Source organism: Magnolia sinica, chromosome 3, assembly GCF_029962835.1.
Source record: "Magnolia sinica isolate HGM2019 chromosome 3, MsV1, whole genome shotgun sequence".
NCBI classification, from domain to species: domain Eukaryota; kingdom Viridiplantae; phylum Streptophyta; class Magnoliopsida; order Magnoliales; family Magnoliaceae; genus Magnolia; species Magnolia sinica.
The window spans coordinates 58,829,679-58,843,662 of record NC_080575.1 but is presented as its reverse complement, the minus strand read 5'-3'; the positions used below and the strand labels follow the sequence as shown (position 1 = coordinate 58,843,662).

The 13,984-nt window shown below is 41.0% G+C and overlaps 1 protein-coding gene and 1 long non-coding RNA gene across 5 annotated transcripts; both read left to right on the top strand.

Annotated features, from left to right (window-relative positions):
- The first annotated feature begins 263 nt into the window (after positions 1–263).
- LOC131239939 (uncharacterized) lies at positions 264–12,952 on the top strand. Of its 3 annotated transcripts, none has more exons than XR_009168494.1 (3): positions 264–690; positions 10,512–10,697; positions 11,846–12,952. It is a non-coding gene; the product is annotated as an uncharacterized LOC131239939 (long non-coding RNA). The 3 variants fall into 3 exon arrangements; XR_009168496.1 differs by having other exon boundaries at positions 10,509–10,697; XR_009168495.1 differs by lacking the exon at positions 10,512–10,697.
- Positions 5,532–6,916, top strand: LOC131239938 (uncharacterized). Of its 2 annotated transcripts, XM_058237880.1 has the most exons (3): positions 5,538–6,010; positions 6,137–6,267; positions 6,379–6,916. In XM_058237880.1, the coding sequence occupies exons 1-3, from the start codon at positions 5,653–5,655 to the stop codon at positions 6,409–6,411; spliced, it is 522 nt and encodes a 173-aa protein (XP_058093863.1). In that variant the 5' UTR covers positions 5,538–5,652; the 3' UTR covers positions 6,412–6,916. The 2 variants fall into 2 exon arrangements, with proteins under 2 accessions (XP_058093862.1, XP_058093863.1); XM_058237879.1 differs by lacking the exon at positions 6,379–6,916 and having other exon boundaries at positions 5,532–6,010; positions 6,137–6,344.
- Positions 12,953–13,984: the final 1,032 nt, after the last annotated feature.

Below are 13,984 nucleotides of genomic sequence, written 5' to 3'. Positions count from 1 at the left end.
AAGTTTTCGATCTACTTCGTTTTTAGGCCCATGTTATAAAATAAGGTTACAAAACTGATAAACGGTTTGGATATAAGCGTATATGTTTTATTCCCAATAGTTTCAAAAGATAGTGGGTATATCCATTCAATGTACTACCATATTACAGTCACATAGTCGAATTAAGCTTATCACGTAGTACCATTCCTTCCCTTTGTAATAATTACGTTTCTCCCATCCCACCCGATCCTTCCCGATACCACGCGCCAAAACACCCCGTAAGGGAATTTGACCACACATCGACGCTAGTACGGTCAATTTCCTGCAAACCCAAATTCCCATTCCACCCTCCAACAAAAACCCAATTCCCCGGCATCAGCCCTGCACCGAAACCCTTCAAAACCCACCTCACAATTTCACGAGCTTTCCCAAAATGCCCCTCCTAAAACCCTCTCCTGACGCTTCCATTCGCAAATCAGAATCCCCATAAAACACCCAAAACCCTACACCAAAACCCATGTCACAATTTCGCAAGCCTTTTCCAAATTGTCCCTACCCTGTCGCTAGCGCAAAACAAAAGAAAAAGACGCCATTGAAGAAGCACCGATGACATCCTCTCCTCCTTTGCTCCCATGGAATCCGCCTTCGATCCCGCCGACAAGAAGCTCGGCCTTGCCTGCCTCAAGGTGGGCCAGCACCTCGACTCCGAAGGTATGGACCCTATGCAAGCCCTCTAGGATAGTTGTTGGAAATGTTTTAAGAATCCAATTTTATTTGATTAAATTCTGGCAATTTTTCTCACATGCTTTTCATAATATATGTGCGGAAATGTACTGTAAAAACTTTAAAATAACATACAATTTTTATAAAGCAGGCGCGCTCGAGTGGTATTGGTACCACTGTAAGCTACAGTTGTACGAGGAAGATGTAGGGCCGACATGATGTGTTCACCTCTCCATCAGCTGTGTCGCCCCAAAATACACCTAGGGCCCAAAAAACATGCTGATCCAAACCTCAGGTGGGCCACAACGCAGGGAACAAGTTGGGAGGGGACTCCCACCCTTGATTTGTGCGTGGGGCCCACCTTGTTGTGCATATTGAATCCAGGCTGTTTAGACCCTTCATCTGGCCTGGATGAAGGTTTGTGCCAAAAATCAGGTGGTTCTGCGATACAGGTGGGCTCTGTTGAAAATCAATGTGGGTGAGGGTCTCCAACATTTCATATGCTGTGGTATACCTGAGTTTTGTGCACTGGGGGGTTATTGAGGTGATGGATCTGATGGACGGGTTGGATGTGATATATTACATCACATGGGGTACCACATCTACCTGGTACCACTGTAGCTCAACTCTTTTTTAAAATATTAGTAGTGCCACCAAGATTTAATCACAGCTCCCCCGTTTATTAGAACGAAATGTGAATTGAATGGGTCAAATATTTCACTGCAAAACTACATTTGAACATCGTATTACAATGGAATACTGTTGTTTAGTATCCTTGCCCATCAGTATTCTTATCTAGGTATCCTAGTTGTCCGGACAATTGATCTAATGGGCCCAAAATCTGTGTGGGTTATCATAAAAAGCCTTTCTAGATTGGAAGATCCCAGCCATCTTTTTTTTCCTTCTTACCAGATGATTGTTGCATTTTTTTTTTTATTAACCATCTATTTGCAGGCCACTGGAAGTGCTACAATTCTTGAATATGGAAGATGTTTGGAGCATTTGTCATACATTGTGGCGTCTGTCGGATCAACAATCTGGATTGCTGACTCAATGGTCCCACAGATTTGTACCCCAGGCTTCTCGCAAATTTATTTGCTTCAACTATAGGGTACATGGGTGTTGCAGGCCAGTGGTATTTTTTATTCGCTGGCGTGTTTGATGGTTGATACCAGGCACTTTGGAATTGTACACCTTACATATAATAACTCAAATTTAACCATCCAAAATTTGAGGCTGAATTTAGATGGATCATTAACCAAAAATGACACTGATTTGACTACCAAACTAGCTGATTGGTGGACATTTAGTGGACAGTTAAAATAAAAAATAGCCAGGGTCTACAAATCAGAGGTTAGGATTGTTTGAACAATTTGATTTTCGGAGTCATGAACTATCTATGGTGGTCCCACAATTTGGAAGGTTTAATTTGAGTTGATGTATGGCATGTACAACTTTTGAGTGCTCGAGTATCAGCCATCACGCTTGGCCCAAGTATCAATGAACTCCCCTGTTTTGTTTCTGGATAGTTTTTTTGTGCATGGAATTTCCTGATTTTCTCAATGAAATTTGACGCTGATTTTCTTTGTAGCTAGTGGAGCTGACATTTATTGGATGGTCGAAACAAAAATGAGTAATCCATCTGAATTCAATGAACAAATGTCCCTTAATCATATTCATGAGTTAGGATTGTTTGATCAATATTGTTTGGAATGATAAACTATCTAAACTGGGTTCCTTAATTTCAACACTTCAATTTGAGCTCATATCTGCCACATGCACATTTTCTGAGTGCCTGCATATCAATCTCTGCACTGCCATTGTATCAAATAACTCACTACCATAAGTGCACCATAGGCTTTTTCCTATTTTATTTTGCTGTTATATTGCTCCATGTGGGTAGGTAGCCAGTTATTTCTACCTTCCAAAATTTTCTTGGTCATGAAACTATCATTCGTACATCAGCTGCTAACATCATGCAAAACTAATAGTATGAAGTCCTTTGTGATTTATATTAGAAGCTTTGCTTACACACACACACACACACACACACACACACACACACACACGTGGTCACCTAGCATGGGCGAGGGACATCATGGTCCTATACAATGTTGTCAGGTGCGATCGCATATTCATATGTGAATATGCGATCGCATATGCGCATATTTTTGGGGAGATCGCATATGCGGCAGTGGCATATGCGATCCCTGCACATATGCGATCGCATATGCCACATGTGCCAGCATATGCGATGTATGCGATCGCATAATGGCCAACGGTCATATTTCTGACCGTTTTTTGACCCTTTTTTTTTTTTTAATCCGGATTTTTTCTCCATAAATATGTATTCTAAGCATTCCTACATGCAAAAAAAAGCTCAAACTCTCTCTCTATTATCTATTTCTCTTATTACATCCTCTCTTGCATATTTCTAATTCTAACTTCTAAGCACTCTACAATCTACATTCTACATCCACTCCTCTCCATCCATATTCCATTTCCATATTTCTTTTCTTTTCTTTCAACTTTCAAGAATCAAGAATCAAAGAAGGGTACAAGAATCAATAATCAAGAATCCAAGATACATGATACATCCATATTCAAGAATCAAGATTCAAGAGTCAAGACTCCTCTCCAATCTCCATCTACTGAATTGATTGAACTCTCTTTTTTGTTTCTACTTTCTAGTTCAATCAAGGGAACATACATAACATCACTCTCTCTTTCTATCTCATTTTCATTTAGAATTTTATATTTCATAATATCCAAGTTCTAAGTTTTCTAAGTTCTAACTTCTAAGTTTCTAATTCTAACAACTTCTATCATTTTTTTTTTTTTTTAAAAGTTTTTTTGTTAATTGATTTGTTACTTTGTTAGTTGTTAGTTACAAGTTACAAGTTACAACTTACAAGTTTGAAGTTACAACTTACAAGTGACAAGTTACAACTTACATCTTACAACTTACAAGTTACAAGTACAAGTTACAAACTTACAATAAGAATTCAAGATCAATACTCAAGTCAAGGGGCAAAGGTGAAGAGAAGACAACTTAGACAAGAATTTGGATTTTGGAAGTTGGAACCTCTTTTATATTTGTAATTTTAATTTTGTTTGTGTGTAAATCTCTCTCTCTCTCTCTCTCTCTCTCTCTCTCTCCCCTTCTCTTTCTACAAGTGTAACTCAACTCTCTCTCTTTTTCTCATTTTCTTTTCCCTCTTCTTCTCCCTTTCTACAAGTGTAAGTGTGTAACTCAACTCTCTCTCTCTCCCTCTTCTTCTCCCTTTCTACAAGTGTAAGTGTGTAAGTGTAACTCTCTCTTTCTCTCTCTCTCTCTCAAGTCCCAAGTCCCATCTCTTTAGGCTCTTTAGTCTTTACTCTTACTTACTCTCTTTGATCTTACTTCTTAGTTCTTAGTCTCTTTCTTTACTTTAGTTTTCTTTTTATTTGTAGTTTACTTTCTAGTTTTTAGTTAGTAGCTAACTAGTTACTTTTTAGTACTAGGATACTAACAAGTGGCAATCAATAATACACACACCACCATCCACTATCATAATGTCTTCTTCTCAATCTTCCTTTTTGAAGGCCAAGTCGAATGACTCGGGTTGGAAGTATAGGCACTACCGTAGTGCTACCGAAAAGACTCACATAGTATGTGAGTTATGTGGGTATGTGAGTTCCGGTGGCATTGCAAGACACAAGCAACACCTTGCACATTTACTAGGGTCAAATGCAAAAGCATGCGACAAAATTACTCCAGAAATTCAAAGGGAGATCGTGGAGTATATGGAAAAATAATCAAGAAAGAAATGTGATAGTGCCCTACGTCTGGAGGAATATCTGGAACAAGATGCATATGAAGATATAAATGTAGTTAATGTAGATGAAGCTAGTCCCACTCTCCCTACTTCGACCGGCCGGTCTAGACCACAAGTACAACCATCGAAAAGAGCCCGAGGGCATGGGCCCATGGATAGATGGTGTAGACCACACCTCGAAGATGTGATCGACCAAAGGGGTAGAGGGAAAGGGCCGGCTCAAACAACTTTAGAGAATCTGTATAAATGAAAAGATAGGAAAACCACAATTCAATATATTGTTAAGTGGTTTTACCAAACTAGCATTGCTTTCAACGCCGTTAAATCGAAAAGCTTCAAAGTAATGGTTGAGGCTATAGGTCAATTTGGATCTAGGCTTAAACCTCCTTTATATCATGAAATGAGGGAGACATGCCTAAAAACTGAAGTTGAATATACACAATCCCTGAATATAGGGAATCATGGAAAATATATGGTTGTTCACTAATGGCCGATGGATGGACCGATGGATCCAGTCAGTCTCTCATTAACTTTTTGGTAAATTGTCCAGCTGGGACAATGTTCTTGAAGTTAGTGGATGCGTCGGGCCATTCACACATAGGAGAATATTTGTTTAACTTACTAGATAGTGTAGTTGAAGAAATAGGTGAGGACTACGTTGTACAAGTAATTATAGATAATGCAGGCTCGTATGTAATGGCCGGTCGTCTTCTTATGGAGAAGAGGCGACGTTTATTTTGGACCCCCTGTGCGGTCCATTGTATTGATCTTATGTTAGAAGATATAGGTAGATTATTTATAAATGTGATCGCAAGTCTTTATGTACAAACACGCCCTTTTTTTCAGTCAAATGAGAAAACACATTGGGGGTGACTTGCTACGTCTAGCAGTCACCCGTTTCGCTACAGCCTTTTTAATACTACAAATGCTACATGCAAAGAAATCAGAACTTAGAAGCTTTATAGTGTTGGCCGATTTTACAAGTAGGCCTAGGTCAAAGAAGGCTGAAGGGAAACGGGTTCAACAAACAATTCTTTCTCAAAGTTTTTGGACTTAAGTGGTAAAGGGGCTAAAATCATTCGAGCCCTTAGTCACTGTGTTGCGATTGGTGAACGGGGATGAGAAGCTCGCAATGGGCTACATATATGATGCGATTGAGAGAGCGAAAAATAAGATCATGGACCATTTTAATTATAGAGACCGTGATTACAAGCCAATTTTAGATATTATAGATAGAAGATGGGGCAGCCAAATGTCATCCCCATTGTATTCGGCTGCTTACATCCTTAACTTAGCCTGTTTATTCACTTCTGCTGATCCAGCAGAAGCACTAACTATGCATATGGTTAGATTTATTGATGTCTTGGAAAGAATGATTCTAGATAGAGGAGAACATGACAAGATCTCAACTTTGCTGGACTTCTACACAAAAAGTGAAGGGATATTCTCAAGGGATATCGTAATAAGATATCGGACAATGAAATTACCCAGTAAGTACTTCTATGAATGAATGTTAGTGTACTGTTAACTGTGTATTGAACTCTTATAAAAAGTTTTTCTACAAAGTGTCTCTAAGAGACTAAGACTCTAACCTATACTTAAACTATTTTTTTCAGCTGACTGGTGGGCTGCCTATGGAGTGGACCCGAACAGGAAGGATTTAGTTCTAAAGAAGCTGGCTATGAAGATTCTTGGACTCACGTGTTCTGCCAGTGGTTGCGAGCGCAATTGGAGCACGTTCGAGGCGGTAAGTTTAGACTGTTTAGTAATTGTTTTTTTGTAAACTATAATTTTTTAGTGGCCTAAGCTAAATTAATTACCTAAATAGCTAATGCTAAATTCGCTTTCTTTCTTGCAGATTCATACCAAGAAAAGGAATCGCCTTGAATAAAAAAAGCTCAACGACTTGGTTTTCATTCAACACAATCAAAAATTGCGAGAACGATTCTAAAGTATGAAAGAAAAGCCCGGTTTCTTTGACCCTATCTGCTTAGATGAGTTGGATGCAGATAATGAGTGGCTCGTAGAGACGGAGGACCCGATATTTGTTGGAGAGGAGCTGACATGGGCACAAGTTGAAGATGTTGCATAAGGATCGACGCCTGGTGAAGGTAGTACCACTCGAAGGCGAAGGACGGGGGGAGCCGGGGGGCGAGTAGTAGCTGTCAACCCGTCGATGAGATTGAGGAGATTGAAGAAGGAGAAGGTGATAATGATGATCAAGCTGAAGATCATCCACCATTGGATGTTGATGAAGTATTAGTACGTACAGATGATGAAGAAACGGAAGAAGAAGAAGTGTATGTGGAAGAAGGAGATGACTCGAATGATGATGATGATGATGGTGGTGGACCTGTTGGTGATATGCCACAATGGCTACTAGATCAATGTATATGATTAATGATTATTGATTAGATAAATAATAAATACATAACTTCTTAATTTTGTTTAATATTTAGTTATTTACTAAGTCTAAGTGTGTTGATGTTGATGTTGATGTTGTTGATTGTTGATAAATGATAACTTGATATATTATATATCATGTAGTGTTGAATGTTGAATATGGATATTTCATATTTCATATTTGTTAAATGTAAAATGTTAATTGTTAAGAAGTTAACTATATTGTAATTTGTAAATGTATCATTATCATATGTATGTAATTGGTTTTTTTTTTAATACTTAAATTAAATGTATTTCATGTCCCAATGACATATAATAATTTATTTTGATTTTTATGATTTTTTTTTTTAAATTTTTTGAAAAAATAAATAAATATGCGACCGCATATGCGATTGTGCGATCGCATATGCGCACACGCATATGCAATCGCACACGATCGCATATGCTATTTGACAACATTGGTCCTATATTTGGTGGGCCTTGTCATGTAGACGAGCTGCCCCAAAATTAGTCATTAGACTCATCAGTTGGGCCACACATGGATGATGACAATGGATGGTTCAGAAGACATTGTCAAGTCCCCACATTCAGCATACATGTGTGGCCCCCCACATCACGAGCAGTGTTCGAAATATCGATACTATTAGCCGATATATCGGCCGATATTATCGTTATCGCACCCCTGCGAGACGAAACCCTCCCGATAACCCCTGGAAGATACCAAAAAACCCAAAATCCAGATATCGGCCGATATATCGTCGATATCGCACGATATATCGTCGATATCGCCACAACCGACCATTAAAAGCTGCGTATATGTGAAGAATCATAAAAAAAAAAATCAGAAAAAAAGAAGAGAAATCGGAGAGTACCCGTAGGCCGCAGCGAAGATCGGTGATTGGAGGTGGGAATTTTTCGGAGATTCTGGCGAAAAATCAGGCCCAATTGAGGAAACCTCGCCGCGAACGTCGCTCCGGAACGCATGCTTTCGTGCGTGAAGGAGAGGGAATGCGAAGGAGAGGGGTGCGGATGGGCGAAAATGGAGCGCGCGGATAGGTTAAAATGAAATGGTGACGCGTATTGAGTTATTCGGTATACTCTCATTGTACTAAGTAAACTCTGTTGGGCCCACTGTGAATTCATGTGGTTTATCCACACCGTCCATACGTTTTTCCAGATCATTTTATGGGTTGAGCCCAAAACTGAAGTATATCAAAAGCTCAAGTAGACCATACCAAAGGAAACAGTGGAAATATTGATTTCCACCGTTGAAACATTTCTAAGGCCCCCGGTGATGTTTATTTGTCATCCAAACTGTTTATAAGATCACGCAGGCATGGATGAATGGAAAACACAAATATCATCTTGATCTAAAACTTCTGTGGACCCGAGAAGTTTTCAACGGTAGACTTCAATTCACACTATTTCAGGTGGTGTGGTCCACTTAAAATTTGGATATGATTAAATTTTGGTTTAAAGCCATAAAATTATATGATAAAGCTGATGTACATAGTTGATACAGTGCATGAATGATAGTGGGACCCACATAACTTGGTGACGCAATGTGCCTCGTCAATGACGGGCGTGGGATTGCGTACTGAGCGTAGCACGCTCTTATCTTATTGAGTAAACTCTGTTGGGCCCACCGTGATTGTATTTGGTTTATCCACACCGTCCATCCGTTTTTACTGATCATTTTAGGTGTTGAGCCCAAAATTAAACCATATCCACAACTCAAGTGGCCCACATTACAGGAAACAGTGTTGAATGAGCATTGACCATTAAAAACGTTTTGGGAGCCATAAAAGCCTTGGATCAACCTGATATTTAACCTGATATTTATTTCTTGCCTTCATCTGGGTCTCTAGGACCCAATCAACAGATGATGTCAAATAAACAGTACAGTGGGCCTTAAGAGGATTTTAATGGTGGATATCCAATCATTATTGTTTTCCTGTGGTGTGGTCCACCTATGATTTACATCCCTATAATTTTTTGTATCAATCCTAAAATGATCCGTAAAAATGGATGAACGGAATGGATGAAACAAATACATTATGGTGGGGCCAACAGAGCACCAACCAACATTTAATGCTTTGTGCATTTTAATGCAACCATGCTTATTATTTGGTGTGGTCCACTTGAGCGTTGGATCTGCCTCATTTTTGTGCTCATGCCTTAAGATAATTTGAGAAAAGGGATTGACGGCTTGGATGTACAGATACATTACGGTGGGCCCGCCAACAGAACTGCCAGTTCGGAGCTAGGGACGGGCGGGGCTAGTACGCAATCCGCATCTGGACGCGGAAGATAGGTTGCGTGGCCAGACTGGCTACTGAAGTGACGCACTAAGTTCTGTGGGGCACACCATGATTAATGTGTTATATCTACACCGTCTATACATTTGCCTATATCATTTTAAGGCATGAGACAAAGAATGAGTCAGATCCAAATCTGGAGTGGACCCCACCACAGACAACAGTGGGGAGAGGGACGCCCATTGTTGAAACCTTCCTAAGGTCCACTATGATGTTTATCTGAGATCCAACCTGTTTATAAGTTAAGACAGACATGAAAGAAGGGAAAAAACAAATTTCAGCTTGATTGAAAACTTTTGTGGCCCTTAGAAATTTTTAATGGTGGGCGTCCCTTCTCCACTGTTTTTTGTGGTGGGGTCCACTCGAGCTTTGGATCCGACTCATTCTTTTTCTCATGGCCTAAAATGATATCTCCAAATGGATGGACGGTGTGGATACAACACACATCATGGTGGGCCCTATAGAACTTCGTGACGTCACTTCAAGGTCCACCATGTCATTTATTTTCCATCTGATATGCTGCAAATGTAAAATCCACCGTTCATCCGGTGATCCGTACATACAAAAGCTGCCTGATTAAAAAGCTATGGTATGCCACACCAATGGGAGGAATGTAAAACTGCTTCCAAATTGAGATGGAGATGATGATTACGAGCCACCACACAACTTTATGTGGGTCTAGACCACAACTAGTCCCCATTATTAATATGTATATTTCTCAAAATTTACTTCTTTAGTTCTTCTTTTGCTTTTCAATGAATTCGTTGTGTTTTCATACGTGACTATGATAAATTTATAAATATTATGCATCCAATTTAAATATAATTGCATTAGTTCAGTTAAACATCGCATAGCTTAGGACCCTATACAAAGGAAACTTATTATGTGCATATTTTTTTGAGATGTTATAATTTAAAAGTGTGTATTAAGGGCTTTTTTAACAATCCCCAGAGTTTCATTAAAAATTTCAACCATTTCCTCAATGTTTCCCCATGTTTCCCAAAAAGTGCGATAAATTATGCGATACAAACGATATATCCCTTGCGATAACCAATACGTATCTGTATCCCAAGGGTGTGATACATAGTGCGATACCGATATTTCGAACACTGATCACGAGTGGACGAGCTTGAGTTTTTTCTTAGATAGGTCATCCATCTACATGGTGGGGTCTGCCTGATGCACACCACACTTCCTTTCCAACGGATTCATGGGGTTAATATCCATTTCCTTGCCGTGCAAATGTGCCCTTGCAATGGAGTTCTAGCAGTGAGAGATCGACGCTTGGGAAAGCTATGGGCGGAATGCGAAAGATGAGTTCATGGATGCTCATTGACTTCTTGAACAATTGAAGAAAAAGGCTTGGGGTTCATTGAGCGAGGTTCCTAGAAAGGCTTTGCGATTGCCCTACGCCAGTGAAGCGTTTTCCACCAAAGCCACACATCCCCATTTTGAGGTCAGTTATAAGTGATCAATAACCTCTTTTATGAATGAAAAGTATCTTTGATCTAACAGTTACCCATGCCAGAAATTTCTCGACATGTGTATGCTTCTGTTCAGTGTAAATTATTAGCTATATGCATCTTAGCTGAATACCCCCCCGTTGTATGTGAGCCTGTTCTTTCCCACTCTAATCTCCTAGAAGTATTGACCTAGTTCTACAACTCTCTTGAGGGGAGGTCTAAATGCTGTTGTAGTTGTTGTTTTGAAAGATGAATAATTTGTTGAAGGGAGCAAAGGCTCCAAAAGAAACAAAAACAAACAGCAACAAAACAAACCATGGAAAAGATTTACAATCCCAATCCCTTAAAAGGAGAAAACACCTTTCTGACTGTGACACCTTGAGTATTACTACTGTCCTTGAAACATCTATTGTACCTTTTAGTCCAAATACCCATAGCACGGCCAACAAGGCCAGATGACATTTCTTCCCGTGGTTGGCGGCTAGCCCCCCAGCATGCCAAGATAGGAAGAGGTTCTCCATAGTGTGAGGTGAGATCCAAGGAAGCCTGAAGGCAACAAAGACGGAATCCTAGGTTCCTAGTGCATATGGACAGTTGAGAAACAGGCGCAACATAGATTCTTCCTCCCTTTTGCACATAAGACACGTTAGGCACCACACGGACCCTCTCTTTCAAAGATTATTAACTGTTAATATCCAGTTTCTCTATACCTTGAGTTTGTTTTTGACCCCTGCGAGCTTCTGACTGGTCTAAATGTTGCCGAGCCTTGGAACTCTAGAGACTGCCACCAATCCGCGACCAACTTGGTGAAACCATCGACCTTTAGCCCTGCCTGGTCAAATCTGAAAGGTTTTGAGCCCCGATTATCGTCCTTGACTTCGAGTGGGATCGGACAGTGATCGTCCTTGATGCCTATGAGTTTTGGTTGTAGCCTTCTTGCTTATCAGCACAACTTGCATGAGGCCATCTCTCACCATGTGCATGTGTGCGTGTGTACGCATGCACGTGTAGCAGAAAAGGATCCAAGGGTTTTTCATTGGTTGTCTTCGGAGGGCAGGAACATAGCTGCTGGGCTCTCTCTTTTGGCTTTTATGGTTCTGTCTCAGCTGATATATATTGGTTGGGTCTCTTCTTGCTGCAGATCTGTCTCTGGAATCCTTTTCATATGCTCTTTTGCTATTTAGTTCATTGTTGTTCCTTCTTCTCATTTTGCTGTCTTGAGGAGTTTCTGGGGATTGAATAGGCTGCTGGATTGTATCAGTGGATCGGTGGTGGGTTTTTGTTCGGGAGAAGTTCTGAAGGGGTTCAACCGCATGATGTACCCAATTTGCAAAGGGGATTTTTCTTGGGATTTGCTGTAGATCCCCTACTGATTGGATGGTGATTATGGCCTAGAGATCAGGAGTTCAATAGTGTGTTTTATTTTGTTTGAAGCAAAAGGCACGGGTTTTTGTGGTCTAAGGCGGCAATTTTTTTCTTTGTAAAGGATGGGCCCTATTTCTGTTTCTGTATCCTCAGGAAGAATTTATTGGCCTGCCGAGTGCAGTGGTCTAGCACGCATGTTGGTGCTCCTTAGTTTGTAGGCACAGGGACTAACGCAAATAGGGGTGGGTGTTGCTGAATGGTCTGCCGGATGGTCTTCCCAAATGGGGCCGTGGTGGTGCCTCCTACTCAAGGAGTTGTGGATGGTGCTGCCCATCTGGGTCATTGGCCTTCTTTACGAAGGGGACTTGGTTTTCTTTGGATCTGCATTGCTCGAGGTCTATTTTGTGGCTCAGAGGAATCCTGGGTTGTCTTTGGTTTTGGCATAAGAAGTCTGCAGAGATGATGTTCTCTCCTTGGTTTTTGCTAGAGCTCTCGATGCTCGTGCCGTGTTGGAGGCGTGTATTTTTTTAACCAGCTTTGAAAGGTGACATTGGCTACCGGATTAGTGTAATGCTTTTGTGGGTTGTGGCTGGTCGTCGGTGGGCTTCGAGAAGTGGCTGAGGTCTATTGTGGGTGGCACTAGAGCTTTTTGTCGCCGCATGCATCCAAAGTTCCCAACGGTTTTAGGGATGAGGCTGTTGTGGTTCAGGTTTAGATTTGTGGTTTTCTAGGCCTGGCCTGGCTTTCTCTTGTTTTGCTTTATAGAGTTGTGGATGAATATGTTAGGTGGGGGCCGTTGATTTTTGTGACTCCCACCCGAAAAACCATATCCCAGATTTTCCATCTAACAAAGTTACAGGTGGTGAGCTCCCACCTTTATATATAGACACGCGCACACACACACACACACACTGCAAAAGAATTATGATTTGAATTTGATAAGAGGATAAGTGTATATGTTGGCAGAGGCCCTATAAAATATATACCCCTTATTTCCTTATTGTTGCTCTTTATATGCAATCTCGATCAATCCTGCCAAAGTAGGCCCTATAAATATATTCCCCTTATTGAGTTGAGCAAGAGATGTTGGCCACGTGTTTTTTTTTTTTGGGTGTGTGTGTGGGGAGAGGTGGGCGGGTTGTAGTGGGCTGCCTCCTGCCCCTCTTATTTCGAAATAGAGAGTGGGTGTTGGCATGCAGCAATAGCAGAGAGGAGTGGAGAGAAAAGAATGGTGTGTGCATGATAGAGAAGAGGAAAAGAAGAGAAAAAGGTGGGGCTGGTTTGCTAACTTGATAGAAAAGGTGTTCACAGACTGCTATCACTGCAGTCAAATCTGGTAAGTGAATAACCTCATCTTCCCGTTGTGTGGTTGACTTGATTGGGGAGTTGGAACTCTGTGTTTCAATTCCCTGATTCAGTTGTGTAACTATCTCTCGATCCATAACAATAATACCTGAAAACATAACATGCCACGTTATTCTTGTTGATGCGAAAATCTGGTTCGTCTTCTTGGACCTTCGTATACCTGCACGGAAAGAGGACAAAGGAGACCCTGGCTTGAGCAGGGGACCCTCCGATGCCAAAGTCAGGCCTGGATTCTGGGTCTAAATGTATTGAGGGGTTTTGAGAAAGAATTTCTGCCTTACCTCACAAGACGATGGAGGTTCCTCTTTTATAGCTGCTGGAGCATTTAATCGTACGAGGATTCTTCTCCTGATATCGTGTGCGGGATCCTCTCCTGGTATCACGGAGACAGGATCGTGCCCATCTCCAGCCTTCATCCGATCCCGTGAGCTTCGGGGTCGGGGATCTTATCCCGAGATATTCGGGATGAGGCTTTATCTTGCGCTGGCCGATCTGATAAGAAGATCGGCCCGATGCATGCCCGGATTGCTGATGTGTCGTCCGAACCGAC

Excerpts from the sequence above, each read along its gene's own strand:
- LOC131239938 (XM_058237879.1), top strand. The coding sequence starts at position 5,653 with ATGGGCTACATATATGATGCGATTGAGAGAGCGAAAAATAAGATCATG. Across the intron at positions 6,011-6,136 it reads TCGGACAATGAAATTACCCA|CTGACTGGTGGGCTGCCTAT; the intron begins GTAAGTACTTCT and ends TATTTTTTTCAG.